We start from the raw sequence: 23,742 nt of genomic DNA, 5'->3' as shown, positions 1-23,742 counted from the left end.
AGAAACTGTGCAAAAGTTCACCTCTGGAAAGTTTTCTTTTTTTATCTTTTGTGAATAGGCCTTAATGGATACCCTACATATACATATGAGGATATTCCTTTGCCAATGCTTGTTTTTCAGATTGTCTATTGAGCTAGTGAAACTAAACATTAATCTAAGTTATGAAAGTTCGATGGACAGAAAACATTACAAACTTGTGACTACTGAGTATCGCACTCAAGGAAGGAACAAATAACAAGAGGATTGATCAAGCGAATTTTGTTAATTTTTATTTTCGTTTATTTAATTTGTTTTTACACAACATATATAAAACATATATAGTGAATACAGAGAGTAATGGAATGTGAAAGGAATTGACTGTGACTTTGAGGAAACATAACTACAAATCAACCTGATTCAGTGTTTTGTAACTGAGTAATTGTGTAAATGCCTATAGATGAGTTTGAAACTACGTGTCGCACTGACTGTGCCACAACCTAATGTTACAATACCCACACAGATTAGTTCAAAGAAAGCTAATGCAGAGGGGAACACATTCAAGACACACATTCCGATGAATTCTGAAGTCCGAACAAAAGTTTGACATATATACGTTCATCCCAAGTTGTCTTGCAGATCCACAGAGATATTTCAATGAAAAATCAAAAGAGTAAAGAGAGACTTCTCACCAACGAGGCAGATTCTTGTTCTGGTGACATTCCACTTCGCTTTCCCAATTTGTTAAAAGCCAGAGCCCTGGCCACTCCTTCGGCTACCTCACAGTCCGACTCTGAGCTCCTTCCGTCCTTGGACAGCAGAATTGACATTTTCTTCTCGATCACTGGCTTCCTGGTCGCTTCGCTATCAGATATAGAGGACGTGTCCGACGCAGAGGAGTTGTCCCGATAGCGAGAGCTACCGAGGGTTGAACTGTTCCCTTGAGAAATAGACTCCACGGAGCTACATGTGCTGTCCATAGCGTCTCTCATCTCCTGGAATGCACGAGGAGACATCTGGTACATGATGTCATAATTGTCCTCTTCAAGGTCAAATTTATAATCCTTGTCGTGAGCTAAGGACAGAAGCCTCTTCCATATGACGTAAATTATCTGTAAGAGTTTTCGATAAAAGACGAAGGTACAAGTGCTTGATCATGAACGAGAGGAAAATTAAATATAAAAATTAATAATTGCATTGTATTTTGGCAGAATTAAATGCTATTTCTCAATAAACAGTCCCCCCCACCTAAACCTACCCAATTCACCTTCCGTACAGACTCTACAATGGTGGTTCCAGGGAGTAGGTCCCCCCAGAAAAGCACTTAATTGAAAACTAATAATGTTAAACAATACAATAAAATCTTGTTATCTTCCACTCCACTTTCCTGTGAAACTTTCTCCAAAATTGAGGATAGGAAAGAGGATAATTCTCATGTTTTCCGGTCGGGAAGAGTATAGTATTTCCAAACGTGTCCTACCTTTGGTTTGTATTTTAACTCTCTTGCTTCGTACCCATGCAGCATCAATTTCTGTCTGTTCAGGAACTGCCCCAGAGTAAATGGATACGCTCTAGGATCCCTGAAGGGACAAAAATAATCTTCAGAAAATAATCTTTACTATTTTCCTTATGAAATAGTATTTTTGTATTTATCACCATGAGATATGTCCTCAGGAGCATAGCGAGGAATTTGCCAAGGGAGGGGAGAACCTTTAGGCAAATTATCAGAGCTGTAGATTGGGCATTGGAAACTATCTAAGCGTAGCGCCACCATGGGTTGGCGGGAAGCGTACAAGAAAATTTTGGCCGAAAATGCCTCCCAGATCGCTGGAAATGGCACTTCCCAGGCCTTGCAAGTTGCATCTATTTTGAATTTTCTATTTTGAAATTACTAGCGATATCAGAAAAACGTACAAAAAAATATGCTCAAGGGAGGGGGGGCGGTCGCCCCTTCGCCCCCCTGGCTACACGCCTGTATGTCCTCCCACCTAACTCTTTCACATTGAACAAAACCTTTATAAATAGAACATCTTGGATGATGGTTTCAAATAAAGCCTTGAAACTATCAATCTATGGTTCTGTTTTGTTTAGTAACTGTCCAACCTTTGTGAATTAGGTTTGAATAAGACAATAAAATAATCAGTACTGGTACATCAGTGGGCTGTGATGAAGACCATAAGCAACATGGACATAATTTAGCCTCGGCGATAGCATTCCTAATAGCGATGAACATCACTCCTCAAAATGACGGAATGGATGTTGTTTCATATCTGAAAAACATACCAGGGTCAGGGAATTGCTGGTTTTGGTCTTGGTAGACATGAATGAGAATCCTAGTGCAATCAGGAAGGACACCCTTATCACTGCACGACACTTTAACCCTCTTCACTGACGTAAACATTTCCAAAACTTGTTAATCCACTGCTGATTGTGTTTAAAGCAATTCGGCTTTCACACAGTGTTGCTACCTAGTTGTCATGCTATGGTAATAAATATCTTTCTAACCTAATCTCTCCTCTATTTAGGTGGCCCTAACCCTAACCTATTCAGGTTCCAAGGCATATCCTTAATTCTGCAATGTATAATTTCTATTATCAGAAGTTTGCCAGGACATTACAAACGCACATACAAATATCACACTAGAGTAGATAGTTTCTCTCTTCTAAAAGCATAATGTGATGAAGTGATTTGAATGGTGAAACTTTGCACACGAGTGAAGAAAAAGAAACTCACGAAGCTGAGAATATCATCCTGAGAGGAATCAGATACTGAGCAAACTGCTGACAAACTTCAACTTGAGTCGATGTCTGGACTGAACCTGGCCTAAAGCAGATGTAAAATAGAAAAAAGAAATGAACACTTCTTAAAGTTCATATATATATATATATATATACATAAATACAAAGAAGGTACAAATTTCTTGTTACCAGACTTGATTAACAGACCCCAGAATTAAAATTAACAACTATATATTCTGACCTGGCATGCCTTCTTTTTTCTTTTTGTATTCTTTCTTACGATCAAAATAACCACCTCTTCTATCTGACGCAGAGGATTGCATCTTCCCCATGAAATGTCGTTGTCGAGAGATTCATGTAAATAATTTGACACTATGAGCTTTCTTTCTGACCCAACATGACTTTTTTTTACATTATCAAAGGAATTATACCTCTTCTGTCTGATGTAGTGAACGGCGTTATCACCGTCCATCCTCTGAGAGTAGATAAGATAGCATGCTATCAGAACACCGGTACGACCCTTCCCAGCATGGCAGTGTACAGCCACCTGGATAGAGGAGAGATTGAGAAATGGTCAGGTCTAATGAAACTAACTTTAACCTGTTGGTCTGAGTGTTTACTATCGCATGGGTCCTGTCTTCTATATATTGCACTCTATCATGCCTAGAAAAGCTGTTACACTTCAATAGTCCACCCGCTTGAGACTGTGTGCCCTGACATTCATTCTCCTATCTCCCTCCAGTCTTGAAAAGCTGCTCCACTGAAACATTGGTCTACAACATCAGCACTGTTTAAGGTCACCCAGGGCATAAGTTAGTGTTCAATTTTGAAGGCTCTGATATTTGATCTCATTGAATACTAGAGTTCCTGTGTAGAAAACTATGTAGAATAATATATACATCTTTACACTTGTATAGCAACTTGACCAGTTTGTATAGCATTTTGCAATGTGATACTGGATAAATTGTTTGCTGAGGTCAAGTGACATGTTGAACAGAAACCCATGACACTGACATGTGAACTGAGTACTTGTAGTACGTATCATTTGATATGTCCAGCACAAAACCATCTTGTGTTGCTTTGTGCAGCAGTTGACAGTTAGCAAGGTTTTCAACACTGTTTGCTCACAAGCATATTTCTTTCTTTCTGTATAAAGAAAGCAGAATATCTTTACATTTTATCTGGCCCAAGTATTTTTACTCATTAATTGAAAGTTTATTTATGTTTATTAATATGAGAACATTCCAAACAATTATCCATCAATTTAAATTATCTCACCTTCCCTTGTTTGATCGCAAAAGCCATCACTTTTACCATGTCCAACAGGAACTGCAAAGAACGAACTCCATAATCATCCCAGCCAAAATTATAAAAAAAAACTGTAAGAGATGAGAACAAAAGAAAATGTGGTATCAACAGCCAGACCAGGAGAGCAATGATTTGCTAGACCAGTACTATTCCAAAATATTAGAGCTTACAAAATAGTGAAAAAAAACATGTAAATTCTGGACTATTTTTACTCCACCATGTCTTTACTGATGGGTTATCATTGTACAGGTAGGTGTCTAGAGCACATGTATTAGCAAGCTGAAATTTACATATCATATCTTTGAAATATTTGATGATCATAAGCAGGAAGCTGCCACATCACAAACTGGAAACATCTCAAACACTAGAATCTAAGCTAAACAGTGTGTGAGGTTGAATAATCTGAATGTATTGACATTGAATATTTATCTTTAGAAGATACAGGTACATAATAATGGAGAAAATGCTTCAATATTTAAGTAGTTCACCTCCATTATCCATGAATTCCTGAGGGTCATACGAGAATCCGCTCTCATGAAGACCAGGTCCGCAGCTAGAATGTTCTCCAGCAGTTTGTAAGTTGATGATTGACTTGATCCCAAAGCTTCAAGTGAAAAAGCAACTATATTATTTGTTTTATCTCTGTTATTAAAACTATATGTAACACTTTTATGCAACACAGTTTACATATTGTACACATATTGTACACATCTTTTACAGATAAAAGATATTTCTTGAATGAAAAGCTGCTTAAAGTTTGTATGAAATTGTAAAGTACTTTTGACTTCTGTAACGGTGGAAGAATACATATTATGCAGTGTTCTGTGTGATAACACTTCATATATGAAGCACATGCATTTAACAGTCCTTAATTTAGTGTCAGACTCACCTTTTGAATTGGTTTGTTATATTATATCTCTCCATGAATTCCCCAATTGGTCTTGATGTAGCTAATACATCCTTTGTTATCCTGTTAACATAGAGCAAAATATTGTCTAATACCATAATTGCATAACAGATACGAAAAAGTAAAGAAAATTTAAAATGTTGTAATGAATATCTTCTGATTTTTTCCTGAATTCTGAGCAAAATAGTTTTGTATAAACTAAAAAACTGATCCATCTTAAAATGAAAGTTGGATAAAACACATCCAACGAAAAATACACCAACACTTCAAATTGAATTGCAGTTTGATAATTACCAGTGTGAATATAAACCTCTAATGGCCATGTCATCCTCAGCAAATTTCCCGGGATTGCAGTATTTGCAGTTCTTTCCACCACATCCTAAAGAGCATTTCAGAGGTTCTGGGGCTCTGCGTCTAACACTGTCCATAAGTGATCCATACTTCCCCGAGAGTCTCTCAATCGTGTTGATGTGAGGACCAACAGACTCTGACAAACTGTCTTCATCTTCAGTGGACATGCTATATACTCAAACCATTGGCACCTTATGCACTATGAAAGAAAAATTAAATGAAGGAAGAAAAACCATATTTTATAAGACATATAGGAATAGGAGGACCTAAGTTTGTGAGCTGCCTTGGTTTGATCGACAGAATTAGGTTGAAACTATTCATTTTGATAAATTTAGGTGATCTAGAATTAGTGTGTGTCTAGCAACCAGCGCAAGTGGCTGAAGTGGCAGACAGTAACATGAGTGCACAGAGTGAAACACTTCCAGAGCTGACATAGATATGCTTTGCAGAATCAAGGTGTGAAAAGACACGTCTTACAGGATTAATACCTTTCTTACTTACAGTTTCCTTTATTGTAAGAACTTGAACATGAAGGGCTGAATTCAATCAATGTTATTGATTGAATCAATTTGAATACAAGATGTTAGGCAGTTTTTTTGGGTACATGTGGCAGTGAAAATTACTTAATCTGCTAGGCCAAGGAGTGTGACCATCAGTTCTTACAGTTTGCATGGTCCTCTCGCTTATTCAACCAATCAATCAGTCAGCATCAGTGGGATGAGTATTTAACTGATGGTCTGGCAAATAAGCAAGAGCACTATCCCCATTGAAATGACCATTGGGTAAATAGGCTGACTCTCACACTGTAGAAATGGCTCCTTTTGTTGGCTATACTGTTAGCCTAATGGTATAGATCTGCAGTAGCAAGATAGGTATTGCAAACCAAAATTGACATTGAACAAACATTGCTGCAAATCAATACCATTCTGACTTTTTGCTGTTGTTGGCAAGAAACTGAATAGTTTCAAAGTTTTGCAGTGAAATTTTTGATTGCCAATATATAAAAAAAAAAAGGAATGAAGACTGCAATCCCAAAAGTGAATCGTTATTCATGAACTAGGGTGAATAGTGCTAATCTTTAGTAGCAAAATTATTGCTAACGTTAGTTGAAAATATCACAGACAAGTTTCTATTTTTCATTTCTTTTTCAATTTACCTTCAGCCCATTACTAATGTTAGCACCAGTATAACTTGGTGGTTTATAATAATGCAGGCCACGAAGACACTTTCTTTCCTGCAAAATTAACAAACTCATTTCCATTGATACTTTTGGTATTAAGTCATACATATAAACAAGTATGAGTGAAAGAGTTTCTTGGTTTACATATGACATAAATATTTTTTATGTAAGTTGTTGTAGGCATTTGACCACCAGTCAGCAGCTTTTGCAATTCGTATAGGCCCTAGATAACAATTAACATCTGAGTTCTGACATTAATCGAGCTGTTCTTTTTGGAAATAGTTTCATCAAAATTTCAGAAAATATTATACTAACCGTAGTCATATGAATTTTTTTTGTAAGAATAAATATATTTCTGTCTTTTTCAACAAATAAGAAATTATCGTTTCCCATTTATTGCAGATTTGGTGTCACCTATCCAGCTAATGTACCATAGACTAAGGCTAGTATTACTAGGTACTACTTACTAAAAGGTCCCTATTGATATACTGATCTCAACCCTGCACTTCAAAATAACTTGTTCTAGTCCTTGGCTATAACTGAAAAGCAAACCTTTCCGTATACTTATTCAATTACGTTTTGAGTTTCTTACCTTTATTAATTACCTACCTTTAAAGCCTTTCGAAATCTGATCAAATTGTTATTTTTGGTGTCTCTCTGGTTAATTTATATCTACAGTACAGAGTTATTTTGAAAATTACATGTTTTCGACATTGGTAACCAAGCATTCATTACAGCGCGGGTGACCATTGAAAGATAGTATTCTTTGGCTAGACATTTTGCTGAGTAGGCTAGAATACATCCTAGTTGATTCGCCGACGACGTTGTGGGAAGGTTGTTTTAGAATTCATAACATCCCTGTGATGCCTTGGATTTAAATAGGTAAGATGTTCCATTGCTTATAAATTATGCGTTGTAGAGTACTATTGTAACACTTCAGAAAGGCAAGAGTAAGCCACGTTCATTTGAGATTCAATTGTCCGTTCTTTCAACATAGCGCATTCCTTAGGTACTAGTTTCGCGAAATGGAAATTACAGTAACTACCGTAGCAAGTTACTATCATTAATATTACTATATTATATTAGTAAGCCTCGTCAAGGTTGACGGCGGTAAGACTACAGTAGTTGTAGGCTTAGCATTTAGCGAACCAAACAACGTTGGAAGAAAAACTAGCAATAAAAAACCATTAAGCTGACGAATAGAACTTTTGTGCTTAGCTATATCATGATGTGAATTTTAGCATAATATATATTAACAAGCATTCCTTTAATTTTTAATTTTCTTGGGAGGGCCTCTGCGGAGATGAGCACTTTGCTAACCGTGTTTTATAACGCTCTAAGATTGTTGTAATAAAAAAAATAAACATTCCCAAGTTTTGGCACATCTTATTAGCTGACCTAATGATTACAGCCTATACAGCGCAGGGAATACCAGGGAATATACCGGTAGTATCAGGTGCCAACATCAACATTCCTAGCTAAATTACTTTGTAGACCTACACAGAAGTGACTTTTGAAAATAATACAGACGTAATATGATGGCTATTAAATTAATGTAAATTATGCCCTTAAAAATATGCATTTCCATTCATGTAAATGTTAAATTTGTTTCAAGGAATGTCATCTAAAGTACCTGTACCACTTACTATTCAGTCCAATCTTAACTTTGCAATTAGCAATTGGTAAGTACTGTACTTTACCATTACACTGTTACAGCCTCAGGTATAGTGTTTATCCAAGACCATTTTAAGTTGGTATGATGTAGAAAATATAGAGAAAGAAAACTTGGTTATTGAAATGCCTAACAAATGCCTAACAAATGCCTAGTGAACTTCTGAGGGATAAAGAGAACAGTTTGTACAACTATTTTAAGTGCAGTGGTTTCCACCTGCTATTTTAGAGCCTTTGGAGTGTAGATGACCAATCCTGATCTGTTGCAGGTAACTTGTAACATCATAAGTCTGAATGCATTGCTGTCTAAAAGCACTCGGTGTCTGTTTAACTCAAAAGTCATTATCTCTTTTTTATCAACAGTTCTCTGGAATGATGGAGCAGACTTTATCTCATAAGACTGTCTTTGTCCTTGATCATAGCTACCATTTTTCCAAGGCTAGTGGTATTGTGGTTGACTATGATTTGGGCAGCAAAAACAGAACACCAGGGTTTATTCCTCTACACCCTCTTAGCAAGAGCCTGTGGACATGGAGTGTAGAATGTGTACTGGAGTATTGTAGGATGGTCTATGACATATTTCCAACAAACAAACATGTAAGAAATTGTGGTCATTCTGTATATATACAAGGGTATGTTGAAAAAGGAAAGAAGTAAGAAAGAAAAAAGCTGCCCCTTTTCTTCACTCAAACAATTTAGGGGGTGGGGGAGGGTTGGTGGAAAGAAAACCTGTAAGGTTTGGGATCTTCCCCAGAGGAACTTAGTTTCGTTATGCTCCACTGGCCCAAATGGGGGATCAGAGAATCTAACATTTTATCTTAAATTTTTCCACTGTTTCAGCTCAAAACTTTTATTAAAATTTTCAACTTTATAGACCAGCATTTCAATTCTGTATCTCAAAGTTACAATTATTTTCATCTCAAAGTACACCTGTGACTTTTTCCTTGTGTGTTTGCCCTATGAAAACTTGAAATTTCAAATTTATGTTCATATTCATCATCTTGTTGTTTTTCCATGTGCATCAATATGCATACATATATCATTAGTGCTAGAACAGTATGAAGAAGGAGAGCTCTACAACTTATGAAGTTCAAACAGGACTTATTACTCTACACACAATGGGATGATGAGAAAAGATGTTTAGCCTAAGAAAGTAATTTTCTGCAAACAAAGGCAGTGAAAATTGCAATCCTGATTATTACAGTTGCTTCTTCAACTTTTTATATCTTATTGTAGTAAATTAAATGCCAAATGATTTGCCTAACACCACGACATGACTCAATGAGTTCTTCACTGTTGATTACAGAAAAGGAACATTAAAGCAAGTGTAAAGACATTGAAAAGAGCTTCTTCCACAATGAAAGAGGGTTTGTCTAAGGAGAGGGGTAGGAGGGCAGGGGGAAAGGGGGGGGGGAGAAAGTGTCACAACCTAGTTGACTGCATCATAACATAAAATTGTTGTGGGCTTTGAAAATTTATATTCAGATTAAAATTTAAGCAAGTGATTATTAGTGATGCTTTGGTTTTATTACAGCCAATAATGGCTCTTTGTTCGGATAGGAATGTTTCATGTGACCTTTTCCACAGACCTTGTCATTTTCATTCCTTTTGCCCTTAGATTTCTTTAATAGCCAGTGATGTGGCTGCAAATGTGATGAATTCATGGTTAAGGAGTGACCAGAATATGTCAGTGGTAAGTACATGATTTACTCTGTGACTTTGAATTATGTATTAAAGCCAAATGGGAAGTGACTTCTACATGTAGTTTGGAAAAAAAAAACTAAGAGAAGTGCAACCCCCCCCCCCCACCCCTGCATGAGAGCCATGTTTGGTGAATATTACAGTATTCACCTGTTGGATTTTAGATCTCCTTAGCAATTTTTTTTCTAAAGTGAAATAAACAACTTGTGTTTATTAAACTCTATAAAATATACACTGTATGGACCTTAGACTTGTCAATACTTTGAAAATATTTAACTTAGCCTAATCCACCTTTGAAATCACTTCTTCTCTTATTTTCCTGAAATTTTGTCAAATTTGCTGGTCAAAGACTGAAATGGTAAGTTTTCTTACAATTAAGATATCACATTGGTTAGTTAGGGATGTAGCATATAGTCACTGGTAGGAATAATGTCCAAACAGTAACGCTATTGACCTATAAGAGATGTAAACGTTATTCCCACCAATGGAGACATTTCCATATTCATATCTCCAATTCAAAGCTATGTTTTCCATCTTTTCTATTCTACACGAACAGTTCACGGAGGCTCTGGCCAAGCTTGGCAGTCCCAGACAAGACAAGAAGGAAAAGAGTGACATTATGTTTGGACTGATGGAGGCCATATCTGCCCTGACAAGATGTACAGAGGACCAGCACAAAGTCAGGACATCCTTGGATGGAAGCGCAGAGAAGGTTCTCAATAGAGGGCGCATTGTTTGTATTACGTCTTTGAAGAGGTTTGCATTTTTTCAAATTTAATGTTTGTGCAATTTCTTGTTGATAGATTTGACCAGTTGTTCCAATTTTCCCCCCGTACATTCTTGTTTTTTAATTTCAATAGCTGTAATTGTGAGATATTTCTTTAATAATATGTTACGGAAGGTATGACATTCAAAATTAACACAGAACAGTGAATAAATTCATTGCAAAGACATTAATTTACAAATGGAGGTATGATCTGTATGTTGAGTGTACCATCCAAAGACTGTTCCATCCAAGTTTGGATGGTGTGATGATGATCAATACTGCTATCAAAATTATACAACTAGCAATATCTTACTAAAACATATTAAAACTATATGTTGCCTCTTCTCTCATGCAGTTCTGGAGATGGACAGCAAATCATTAGAAAGTTCAGGGATGCTCTCGCAGAAGAAAACAAGATGGCTGCTGCTTCAGATGAGTGAGTACATGGTATTATGTAAAAGTAAGGAGGGTCTGACGTTTCGATCGTAGCAGAGGCTGAATGACAATTAACAGTAACAGAAGGGACAAATACATACACAGAGCACAGACAGGTTAATTGTCTGGGATTGTCAAAATTAATTGAGGGATTAACCTCTGAAACTAGGGGAGAGAATGCAATAAAATCTAATCAAAATATCAACATATATGGTAAATGCTTGTGTTTTATTATCCTTTAATGTTGGAAGGAATCATTAGGATATTTTTCCAGAGCTTTAATGAGTTAATTTATTTGGATGTTGAATCGTTACCATTTTCCTCACTTTAGTCGATCATATTATGTGTCAAATATTTTTTTTACTGTTACATAGCGTTTTAGAGCACTTTTGTGGATTTTACGCTTTATAAAATAAATTATTATTTTTATTATCGACTGGGGTCACTGTACTATCCTCAAAGTCCACAAATTGTGTCAATGATTATTCTTTTTTTATTTTTATTTTAATTTTCCTGTGTTTTAGGCTGATGCCCATTGAAGAGTGTGAATTAGAGATCATTGACCTTCACTCCCTGTCCACCCTCCCATCTTGCACTACCGTTCAAGTCCAAGCGTTCGATGGACTCCTCTGCGAGATTGGTTCCTACAAGGTTGGAAAGACCCTGGCCGGCAAACTTCTCGCTGTGGTTCAGAGACATTTTGATCTAGCTATCACAACAATTACTGGCATACCCATGAAGGTGAGTAAATGGTCACGCTCAAGAACAAACAATAACCGATTGATATCTTGATCCCTATGTAGTAATTCTGTATATATGCATTCTTTTAATTTCTCGCTCACATAATTTCCAAGGAAAACAATGTTATTAAATGTACTATTTCTTGCCCTTTTTCATGGCTTAGGAATTGCAACGAAGGAAGAAGAGAGTGTTAACAAGGAATAATTTATTCAGTATCTCATAGCAAAGTACTATGGAAGAAAAGGCACATTGCTATACACGTACAATACAGTGGTGTGTAGAAGCTGTTGTGCACAGAAGGACATAAGTTTTCAGTATTGTGTGAGAAAGTATTCCACCTCAGAACTGCTATACAAAATGGGAACACTAAATTATTATTCCCTGGTTAGGTTTGCAGTTGATTTATTTTGGCATTCACTAACCACCTCAGTTTTCATTTTGTGCTCGAGAGAAATTATCACCAGCAAATGTCAAGGATCTTTTTATTGGAAGTGCATTTACCAAATTTACATGAAAGATCACCTTTTTTGTTATTAGCATGTGTGATAACATTTTCAATGATGAAGTATGACCAAGCAGAGGTAAACCCACTGGATTTACATGTTACCTTGGTTACCTGTGGTTAGTAGCACATGTATGCCATGAAATGCTCAAAATCGGGTAAATATCATATCAATATCTCGGCTAAGAAAGAACTATAAAATTGTTTTAGCTAAAATGTTTGAGAGTTTTTGTAACTACCTTGTAATTTTCTTCCCAATACTGTACTGTACTTATCAATCATTCCTTTTCGATGTCCATTAGGAGGAACAGAATGCCGGAAGTTCGGCTAACTACGACGTCGGGATCCTTCACAGTAAGAAAGCTCACGATGAGATCCTTTGCCTTGTGAGAATGAACGGATCGTCAGAGTTGAGTAACTCATCGAATGCATCATTGGCATCATCTACGTCATCATCTGCTGCAGCTGCTGGAGCCGAAAAAGTGCACAACGTCGTCTTGAAATGGTGTCAGCCCAGACTCAGCATCTCTGGTAAGACAAGACAGATAACTTTACATCCATTGACTGACTCTTATGAGAAATTTTTCGAAATAGCAACCTGGGTTGTTGTTTTTGCTTGTATGTAGTTCTCGTCTCATCTATAAGGCTAATTTGTGAGGTAGTTTAGAAGAGAGATAACTTCTGGTTGTTTTTGGTCTTCTTGTCTGAACTTAAAACTAATACAAACAATACTCTATGCCATGCTTGGAATTTTTTCCCTTTTTTGGGGGGGGGGGTGAGGTGGGATGAGGAGGGAGTTCCCAATGAGGTTTTATGTTGGTATTGCTGTATTTGCCTTCAAGTGTGATTCTTGTAGCAAAGTAGCTAGGTGATACACCTGAACATCAAAGGAATGCGTTTAAAAGCAAGAAGGAAAACTAGAACCCAGTAAGAGTTATTGGAGAATCAGATCAGAATATTTTAAGTTGAGATCTCTAATCCCTAGAATCATCTTTGTATTTATGTTTTTCCTGCTTCTTGTTTCTCAGATTTGCTTCACTCCACTGCTGCCTTCCGAATATCAGCCATTGATGTAAGTTTTATTCTATCTAAAGCCTTGTAATGACAACAAGATATCCAGCAGGTTTAACCTCTTTAAACAGGGACTTGCATTTCATTGGTAACTCTAGAGAACTGTTCCACTGTTCTCTAGAGTTACCAATTCCTGATTCACTCAACGGTCTGTAAAAACGATACAGATAATTCTTTCAAACCAGTAAATAGGTTCCAATTTAATTTTGGTTTAAGTAGCCATAACCAGTCAGTGACTAACAACTTCCACCTATATTATTAGCAGGTTAGGCCTAGGTATATTTGCAATGAAAAAGGTTTTTTGTCAAGACAGGGTGGGAAACCTTTGGACTGATCAAGCTCAGGGACAACATATACAAAAATCCAAACAATGTCATCAGAGTGTTCAACTTTCTCTTTCACAGTAACACAACCTTCTAAAAGCTTGGTTGTCCACTTTGCAACAATAGTGGCAGATTGGAGGGTACTTACCCCCCCCCCCCACCCACCTCTCCATCCATTGGTGCTCTCTAAATACATATAACTTTCTTCATGTTACAGGTCAACAGTAGACCTTCCTTGTGCCTTACCAATTTTCTGCTGAACGGGCGGCAGGTCATTTTGGAACAACCTCGACGTACTGGTGCAAAGCTTGTGACCCACATGTTAGCGAGTCATGGCGGAGAGATATTCATTCACTGCCTGGGTATGAATAGGTCACCCCTGGAGGACCCCCCATCAATAAGCGAGGGCCCCGGTGGGCGAGTCACTGATTATAGGATCAAGGACTTTGGAGCTTTCATGAAGAAATGCCGATTGGCTCCATGCCAAGAAGCAGACAGTGAAGATGATGTTTCGCCAATAGAGAGAGGTAGGTTGGCATGGTGACATTTGAGAAAATGGTGGTAAACCACTTGGTGGAGCTTTAGTTGTGATCAAAATGGCAGGAATACAATCAATATTGTTGTATTGTTATCATAAAAACACTTTCAATTTTTGCGAAATGACCCTTTAAACAGATGAGGTGCATCAGTTAGAGTGACTGGACTATGTGGACTAATACACAGACCATTAGGTCAGATGCTACACAAAAGTCAATGAAAAAAAAATAAAGACTTTTTGTGACTTTCAAATGACGTGTTTATTATACTGGAGAACTGATGTTGGATATCAGCCAATGAACTCTGACATGAAGTAAAAGGAACATGGTCCGGTTAAGTTATTATAATTAATAAAACAATAGATTTAACCAATTACATTGAGACCTGCAATGAAGAACTGTCAACCTCATCATTTGGCCTTAAAGGAGCATTCCTAGAGATTTGGTATATTTTACAAGTGGAATATCTTGAAAATTGAAATACCTAGTAGGAACATTGCTAGCACTCAAATATTGCTTCTTTCTTGGACTATAACAAATATCAAGACTTAACTTCTGCAGAAAGTCTTTCTTTTAAGTTGACTCTCTTGTGGACTTTGGTTGACTACTTTGAATTGTTTGAGAGAACTCAAGATTTAATTTAATTATCTCTCTTTTGATATTTTTGTTCCAGCTAAACATCAACTAGAGAGAATGACACGAAACTATCCGATGACAATCGGGGAGACTGTGCTTTATAATCTGCGAATGGTAAGGAAATAAATACGGTGGCTTAATAGGGACATAGGAAGGAAATTAATTGAGATAAAAAGTCAAAATTTGGATATAAAAAGTCAAAATTTTGAGATAAAAGTCAAAATGTTGAGATTTGGGGACACTCAGATAAAAAGTTAAAATTTTGAGATAAAAAGTCAAAATTTTGGGGACCCATTTTTTCTGCTTCATACGTCCCTATTAAACCACCATAAATAAATGATAAGGATATGAACTTTCTTGCATATAACATCCATTAGGAGGCCAAGAATTTACAATTTACAATAGCCACTTGCTACAAGAAACTTGCCAGCGCTTAAAAATATCTACTGGCTAAAATCAAGTTGACACTGGTGTGCATTTGTCTCATTTACAACACACATCAGTTACTATACAGGCTTATGAGAGCCACACAATAAGATCTGCTGATAATAAGCAGTATTACAGAGCTTGTAAAAGTAAGCTATGTAAATAATGCCAATTCTTTGACTGACGAATGTTCACCGACTCTAATACCAAGTGTTTAAGTTCTTAATGTCTACTGGCAGCATTCCAGAGATTAGGTATATTTTAAAGAGGAATATCTTGAAAATTGGAATAGCTAGAGGAACACAGCTAACCCTCAAGTATTCCTTCTTTCTGGCACTATAACATATCAAGACTAAAATTCCACAAAAATTGCCAGTGCCACTTTTTTTTCCTCAATCTTTTCCACCAACAAAAAGGCAAACTCCACTTGCACTTAGCCAGTAAATAGTCCAGATTTAGAGGGGCCTGCTTGTGTAATGAAAGTGGACTTAATCCAATATAAGGGGTATATGGGTGTAGTTGTTATGCAAAGATTACACCAATTTATTCTTGGCAAAACTGTATTCTACAGGTTGCAAACAGTAAGTGATGTGAAGGGTAGTAGGTTCTCATTGAAAGACTACTATTGCTATTTGTTGAGGGGGACTGCTCCAATATAAGCAATGCTTCCTCAGTCTTCCAACACATTGTAAAAATGTTGTACTATTGTATATTTGCACTGTGGCAATAAACTCAAACTCAACTCGTGATCCAAGGATTGCTGGTTCGATTCCTGCCTAGTTCATTACGTTGTGTCCTTGGGCAAGATGCGTTATCTCAATTGCCTCTCTCCATCCAGGGGTAAAATGGGTACCTCTGACATAACTCGTCATTGGGCGCAGTATATGATCGCAGCCAACTGGAGGGATTGTCTCTGGGACAGGTTATCATTGACCAGGGGGTAATATAACATCTGTAAAGCGCTTTGAGACCTATTGCTGGTATAAAGCGCCCTATAAAATTTGAACATAATTATGATTATTATTAATACAGTGCATCGATCCTTTGATGGATATCATCTACAAACCAACCCTCACTGAGGACGATAAGAGAGAATGCAGGGATGTCATCTACAGTATGGTCAAGATGGAAGCCAACAGCGAACCGTTGCCCGTACCAACCATGACCACCGTTAGGAAAGGAAATAAAAGGTAACAGGTCTCACTCGACTATGAATACGTCAAAGCTTTTCTAAGCCAAATATTGAGCAGAATATACGTAATAAAATCTATTTGAGGGATTTTAATTATAGTCTGCGGTTTGAAAATTGTAGCATTCATTTGAAAGAAGATATGTAATGACATACTAATAATCTCACCAGCGATTGACACAAAATATTTCACTTAAAAATCACAATCTTGCTTCTGTTTTAGAGATTTGATTTGATATGATTCGATCTATCTTTTATTTTTGCTATTACAGAGATGAACAGTACCGACAAATGTGGTCAGAACTGGAAGCATTGATCCGATCTTCCTCCGACCTCTCCCCGGATCACGAAGAGATACTGGAGTGCGTCTTGAGTTGTCGCAAGCCCAGCCCGGGTGATGCAGCCAGGAGATCAGAGAGGAACTCTGTCAAACAGGAACCCATGGAAGTTGAACCCCCTGTTAAGAGGTAAAAACATCCAACACGGGCCTAAATGTTCCAGTTTCTTGGGTTGTCAGATATATAGTGTTGTATCATTTTACAATTTTACAGTCATTTTATGATGCATGTGAGAGAAGCTGATTGGCTTATTACTTACATTTCTTTGTTGGGTGTCTGTCATATTTACAGTTTTTAGCTCATTTTGGCTTGATTTCCAATTTGGAAGACCATTTCAGATGAGAAAACGGTGGATTTCTCCCAATCTGTTGTGTCATTCATAGTGTGGTTGTTGTATTTCAAAACTATTAGTTGGGATAGATTCAGATTCCATTCATGGATTATTTCCTAAAGTTCTCATTTGTTCTAGTTGCTTCACTTTTGAACTTTTACAAAAGTTCCAGTGCTCCATACTTTATAGTGTACTATTCAGCCTAAATTACCTCTTAGATGTCTGTTAATAGCACTAAAAAATACCTCTAAAAACATCATCTTGAATGCCATAGATGAAATAAATATTGGGTACTGATTTCAAGTAGTTATTTTTTCCAAGACATGAAAATGTTTTTTAAAATATGATTGGATTTTCTAAATAATTTTTAATTTGGAAATCATTTTCAGAGTCGCTGAGCCTTCAAGTACTGAGTCCTCTAATGCTGGAGATATGTTCAGCCCAGAGTCACCTCCACCCTGTAAGAAACCAAACCTAGACTTCACTGGAACTTTTGGAAAACCAACAGGTGAGGAATTTGGAGGAAATCAGAAAATGAAACAATATAAGAGAAAGTACAGACAGCAGGGAATTTTGATTTTAAGAGAAAACAAATAACCACAAATACAAACCAAAAGACGGTTTGGTAAAGTTTTAGGGTTAACAGTTAGGGTTAACAGTTAGAGGTGACAAAAAATCTCGGCTCACGCGATGTAAAGAACTGGTATAATATACCCCCGTGCTTCTGAAATATGGGTCATGTTTCAAAACTGGGTCTCCAAGTTCTTATGGTTGGTTGCAAAACGGGTATCGGAAAAAAAAAATCGGAAAGAACTGATATGCAAAACAAAAATATTTGTTGGTGGAATCTGAAAGTAAAGAGTTTCATCCTTCACACAATGTTTGTTGTTTCTTAAGTTTGCATAATGTGTGTGTGTGTGTGCTGATTTTTATTACTAACTTCCAGTCCTGTGCAGATCAATTGCAATAATATCGGTCAAAATCATTGTTGTATAAGATCATCAAGCACCAGATAGTATATATTGAGTTGTGTTAAGGATTTTGAAATTTCTGAGTGGCGACTGGCGTTTTGAAAGATCATCAGTATTGGCCTCAGATTTTAGAACGCTAAAACTTGCTAGACATTGTCAAAAGTATACCTTTCTGGAGATGCTGATTCTTTTACTTTTTTCACAGATATTCATAAATGTTAAAAAAGACAATTGAATTTCTTAGTATGGATAACCATTGTTAAAGTGGCTGTAAATTGCTTGTTCAAATTTGAGCATGAATGACCATTATCTGAATTTCTAGCATATTTGGGGTGAGGATACTGAAGAGCTTTAAAGTTGACATGTCTACCAGAAGATGTTCCATGCTGCACCAGCTCTACCAGCGATAACACAGTGATGTAAATGATGCTATGCTGTATAAATTTTTGATTGAACTGTCACAAGCTGGGTTAATGAAAAAGGAAATGATGCTATTTACATGCCAAGGTTTTCTTTTCTCTTTATTTCAGGAGGTGGTCAAAGTCTCTTATCCATGTGGACAAACCGTTTGAATAATATTCATGCCAGAAAACATGATGAGTTTGCTGGAAGGGCAGAGAGCTTTGGAGCTATCGCAAGTCTCTACCCAGACCTCAAGCTGGAGACTAAGCCAAATCCGTGAGTGTCTTTATAGTCTCCTGAAGTTAATTATGAATTAGATATTTCCCACTTTTTGAATACTTTTCCACAGAATTTGACTTTACGATAGGAAACCTGGCTAATAAAATGGTAACAAGACTAAATATTTCATCATTTTTTTCAGAAAAACTAGCGGTGGTAGCACTCAAATATCTGGGAAAGCATCCTGACAGAAACCCTTCATCAGCTGAAGCAGGGAAATAAAGGAAGAACCTAAAATTCTCCTCATCTGAATGAAGAGTAAACTCTTCCATCCCTGAAGAAGGAGACAGTTAAAAGAACGAAGAATTTGCTTAAAATATGTAAAAGAAGCTTATTCTTCGGACAGTCATGGTGAGAGCATGTGAAGTATCGCTATGACTCGGAACAAGGAAAAAGAAGGAGGAATGAGTATCTGGCATTGTGCTGCAAATAGCTTTAAGGAACGGTTTGCCATAAGGCTTCTACACAAGTGGAAAGATATATAGCACAGGGGTGAGAGAGATGAAATATTCTACATATTAAAAATATAAATGTTATTTACATATTCTCTGGTGAAGGATGCTGCATATTGGAGATAAGTAGAAAGGAGAATGTAATATTTTGGTCCAGAAATGGATTTGGTTGCGTAGCCTGATTCTGTGGCAATCGCCACAAGAACCTGCCATCATCAGTGATGCATTCTGTTCAAACCTATGAAATATGAATATGCATAGATTCAAGAATAGTCATTGGATGCTGCACCATGGCCCATTTTGCACCCTCAGCTGCCACTCTTGGGGTATACAAGTTAGTTAACAACTGCAAGTAGTAAATGTATATTCTGTTTGCCTCTTGGTGTTTTTAAAATGGGCTTTGCATAAATTAAGGTTTTGCTGATTCAGTACTGGTAGAACCACACAATGGTTTTGCACTCACTGACAGATGGAAATTAAAATCGGCTAGTCGGGACATGAAATGTTTACTTACCTATTGTGAAGAATTAAGTCTATTTTAATTTTCGAGTAACTGCATAACAACTGGAAGCTTCCTGCAATGGACTAGTCCTGACAAATTGTGAGTGGTACTGGAATGAAACCAGGCCTGCTATCATGGTTTATACAATATACTAAACTTGACCTTGAAATCTTGGTGTGGACTGTGGCTGAACCAAAAGTGGGTGGGTGGGGGGGGGGAGGGGCGGAACCATATTGCATTGGTATTTTGTAGTAGGGCAAAGTAGTTAACTGCTAGAACAGATTACCTTACAAATATCCCTGAGGCTGGAACTGGTTGGGATGCTGTAACTAGCCATGTATTTATCTGCTCTTTTCAAATGCATCAATTACTTAAGTCATTGGTAAAGTCTCAAATTTAACTATAGTTAATTCACCACTGAAGCTATTCAAAAGGCTTGCCTGGAGATTCTCACTCTTCAAATTATTCCCAAACTTTGAGGATTAATAAATTAAATAGAATTAAAAGGTGTGCCAGAGAAGGGGTAGTAAAATGCATTTTGAAGATTGTAAATGGGTGACCATTGGTTGTCTTCCTAGCATATTTGGTAGGAGTGGGGAAATACTAATAAACCTTACAGTGGAGAATATGAGATACACCAATATGATTTAATAGTCTGTTTATTATTGCATCTTCATAGATATAAAATGAATCTTTTTGATAACTTTTCATGCAGTAGTTTTTACCTCCGATTTAAAAGGTCCTCTTCAAGTACGGAAGCAAAGTATCAAAATTAGAAGGTGCTATACCACTTGTAGTTGACTAACAACCTTTTCTAACTTCAATGAGTAATCCTACATTTTTTTTCCAACAAAAGCAAAGCATAAATATCATGAAGTAATATTAAAGTCAAAGGTACACAGAAACCGTTTTACATAATAGATGTAAATATTTCACTTTAAGTTTGTAAGCTGAAAAGAAATACAAGAAATGACAAAGCTTTTTGACACTCTGTTTTCAATCTGCTGGTTTTCCATCTACTAATTAAGTTAACAATCTACTAATTAAGTTTTCAATTCGTTAGTATTAATGTGTTTCCTTGAATATTTTTTATTGGTATCTCTGTTGAGTAATTATGGTTAATCGCACACAATAGAAGGATTGATTTGATTTGAACAGTGCTTTCAACATAGCATCAGATTTTCTAAGTAACAAGGGTGTGTATGTGAAAACAAATTGTTATTGTTCTGGGTCGGTTTATCAAAGCAGATAACACAAAAGTAGTGAACAAACCTTTCCAGACAGCATACTTAAGTTTAACAGCAGTGTACATCTGTCTCATACCCTAGGCCAGGGGTTCACCACAGAACTCGATGTGAACACTCAAACTTGCCTACACTTTTTGGCTCCTTTGCTCCAAACAATGGTTTTCTCTGATTCTCGTAGCAAAAATATTTGGGAACCCCTGTTGTACGTGATATACACCTGCCAACATCCAAACAACATTGCTCATGTATAATATGACAGGTATGACTGCTGCATGCTTAATGGAAAATTTATAACTTCACAAGCTAATTACCAAGTTTAAATGAAACTATAACAAGAAAGTAAAATAATGGATTCTACAATATGCCATCATTGTAACGTAAAACAAAGGATAAAATGTAAACCTTGATGACAAATCTAATGAAGTATAAATGGTATGTAACCAAAGTAGGGAACGTTTTATTTATGAAATGCACAGCTATGTATATTACACATATGGATATGTAAAACAATACAGGTTTATCATCGTTGATGATTGTGGATGTTAAAGCAATGTTTGAAAGATACCAAAATGCAATAATACAAGATATTTGATGACTTAATCACTGAATCCCCTCAAAAAATATTTGTGAGTTTTATGTGAGTTTGGTCACTTTACTAAAGCAAAAAGTGTAACGTAATGGAAAAAACGCAGCTGTTTTGGACTGTATTTCATAGGAGAAAGGAACTATTATCCAGATTCATTATGTGTGAATCCCAAAGAAAGGTCTAATTATCGTAAAGGGCATTTAACAGCTTATTTTTTTGGCGAACAAGTGGATACCAGACGTACGTAGCAAGAAATACTCAATTTTAACCAAGTCATACTTTTACATCAAGTGGAAACAGCAATGATTACTATCCCTTTAAAGCGATTCATATCACATTGCTATCTTTGATAATTATAAAACAGTTGAAAGACTATTAATTTTTATAACAATTGCTAAATTTGGATCAAGCACTTGAAATTTATTGCTGATTATTAAAATTACTCAATAACCGATACTATTTAAAATACAATCCATACAATGATTAAAAAGGATCTTTCCAGAGAAGCAAAGTTCCAGCCACCACCTTCATCTCAAAACTACTGAATATCTTATAATTAATATTCTAATACACAATAAACAGTCTTCAATCACTTCTACTGATCTCCAACCCAGTGGCTTCTTTATACCCATCTCTTCATCAACTGGGAACTTTCTAAGAAGCAAGCATTATCCTTAACTCCCATCCTCCACCCTATCATTCCTACGATCCTCAGATGCATATCATCATCCTCCACCCTACCATCCCCATAATCTTCAGACACATCTCACCCTCAATTCTCCTCTTACAAGGAATTTCCCCACAATCTTCAGACACATTTCATCCTCAATTCTCTTCTTACAAGGAATTTCCCTACAATCTTCAGACACATTTCATCCTCAATTCTCCTCTTACAAGGAATTTCCCCACAATCTTCAGACACATTTCATCCTCAATTCTCCTCTTACAAGGAATTTCCCCACAATCTTCAGACACATTTCATCCTCAATTCTCCTCTTACAAGGAATTTCCCTACAATCTTCATACACATTTCATCCTCAATTCTCCTCTTACAAGGAATTTCCCTACAATCTTCAGACACATTTTATCCTCAATTCTCCTCTTACAAGGAATTTCCCTACAATCTTCAGACACATTTCATCCTCAATTCTCCTCTTACAAGGAATTTCCCCACAATCTTCAGACACATTTCATCCTCAATTCTCCTTTTACAAGGAATTTCCCTACAATCTTCAGACACATTTCATCCTCAATTCTCCTCTTACAAGGAATTTCCCCACAATCTTCAGACACATTTCATCCTCAATTCTCCTCTTACAAGGTATTCCCCACAATCTTCAGACACATCTCATCCTCAATTCTCCTCTTAAGAGGAATTTTCCAAGTGGCAAGTAGCAGCCTCCGCTCTAATCCCAAAGCTTCTTGTACTCATCTTGATAAGCAAACGTCTAAGAAGCAAACAGTACCATCCTCTACTTTTAAAACTCCTCTGCACCCAATTCAAGAAATTGTCTAAGAAACTAACACCAGCCTCTACTCATCCTCAATCTCCTCTTCCAAAGAGGAATTTTTTTCTCAAGACAAAAAAAGGAGTAGATTCATCTCTTTTTCTCTCCTAAATTCTGTACATCTGTTAGATTTGATGACATCAAGTAAAAACAACAATACTAAGACTAAGACTACGAGAAATAGCGACATGAACAATATTTTAATTTTTTACAAAAAGCTGTTTCTTTAAAGGTGGATTAACATTGCCTCCAAAAGTACAAGGATATCATCACTCACTTTAACAATACCATTAATTTTCAAATAAAGCTTCAATGATGTTGGATTTTAAAAGCGAGAATATGTCATTATGCTTGGTGTAGAGCACAAAGAACTCTTGATTTCTAATTAGACAAAAAAAGGATTAAATGATAATTAGAAACAGGAAGAGGGATACCGCAAGAGGCAGCAAAAGGATACAGAAATCCTCTTTTGGATCGCTGGTGACATAGATTTAAAGAAAATCTCTTTCTTCTCAAACAATTTCAAATATTCTGCATCATACCAGGATTACATCTTTCATCGGTTTTTATTGGTTCCACAATCGCTGATTCTCATACATTTGGTTTTTACGTTGGCATGTCTTCTCCAAACTTGTTAAGATGAGCAGCTCGTTTGGCTGGCAGCACCAT

At 36.6% G+C, this 23,742-nt stretch overlaps 3 protein-coding genes across 4 annotated transcripts in view; 1 reads left to right on the top strand and 2 right to left on the bottom strand.

Annotated features, from left to right (window-relative positions):
* LOC139962034 (protein tyrosine phosphatase domain-containing protein 1-like) overlaps positions 1 to 7,208 on the bottom strand; it is an 11,354-nt gene extending 4,146 nt beyond the window's left edge. The window contains exons 1-9 of one of the 2 annotated variants that reach the window (XM_071961861.1): positions 7,070 to 7,208; positions 5,224 to 5,479; positions 4,912 to 4,992; positions 4,511 to 4,626; positions 3,993 to 4,093; positions 3,146 to 3,261; positions 2,710 to 2,799; positions 1,457 to 1,556; positions 669 to 1,088 (exon numbers count right to left, since the gene is read on the bottom strand). In XM_071961861.1, coding sequence (XP_071817962.1) covers positions 669 to 1,088; positions 1,457 to 1,556; positions 2,710 to 2,799; positions 3,146 to 3,261; positions 3,993 to 4,093; positions 4,511 to 4,626; positions 4,912 to 4,992; positions 5,224 to 5,447 — 1,248 coding nt within the window. In that variant the 5' untranslated portion in view covers positions 5,448 to 5,479; positions 7,070 to 7,208. Of the gene's footprint in view, positions 1 to 668; positions 1,089 to 1,456; positions 1,557 to 2,709; positions 2,800 to 3,145; positions 3,262 to 3,992; positions 4,094 to 4,510; positions 4,627 to 4,911; positions 4,993 to 5,223; positions 5,480 to 7,052 lie in introns of both variants that reach the window. The other variant, XM_071961862.1, reaches the window with a different exon arrangement.
* On the top strand, positions 7,204 to 22,647 carry LOC139962033 (integrator complex subunit 13-like). Its single transcript, XM_071961859.1, has 15 exons — positions 7,204 to 7,342; positions 8,495 to 8,728; positions 9,750 to 9,824; positions 10,389 to 10,588; positions 10,954 to 11,034; positions 11,558 to 11,774; positions 12,579 to 12,807; positions 13,305 to 13,348; positions 13,888 to 14,197; positions 14,880 to 14,956; positions 16,301 to 16,458; positions 16,730 to 16,924; positions 17,516 to 17,634; positions 18,628 to 18,775; positions 18,921 to 22,647. The coding sequence occupies exons 2-15, from the start codon at positions 8,504 to 8,506 to the stop codon at positions 18,964 to 18,966; spliced, it is 2,124 nt and encodes a 707-aa protein (XP_071817960.1). The 5' UTR covers positions 7,204 to 7,342; positions 8,495 to 8,503; the 3' UTR covers positions 18,967 to 22,647.
* LOC139962032 (histone deacetylase 6-like) overlaps positions 20,376 to 23,742 on the bottom strand; it is a 35,689-nt gene continuing 32,322 nt past the window's right edge. The window contains exon 37 of the mRNA XM_071961858.1: positions 20,376 to 23,742. Coding sequence (XP_071817959.1) covers positions 23,680 to 23,742 — 63 coding nt within the window. The 3' untranslated portion in view covers positions 20,376 to 23,679.

This window comes from Apostichopus japonicus, chromosome 20, assembly GCF_037975245.1.
Source record: "Apostichopus japonicus isolate 1M-3 chromosome 20, ASM3797524v1, whole genome shotgun sequence".
Classification (NCBI taxonomy): Eukaryota; Metazoa; Echinodermata; class Holothuroidea; order Aspidochirotida; family Stichopodidae; genus Apostichopus; species Apostichopus japonicus.
The sequence above is the reverse complement of the archived record's forward strand: the minus strand, read 5'-3'. Positions and strand labels throughout refer to the sequence as shown.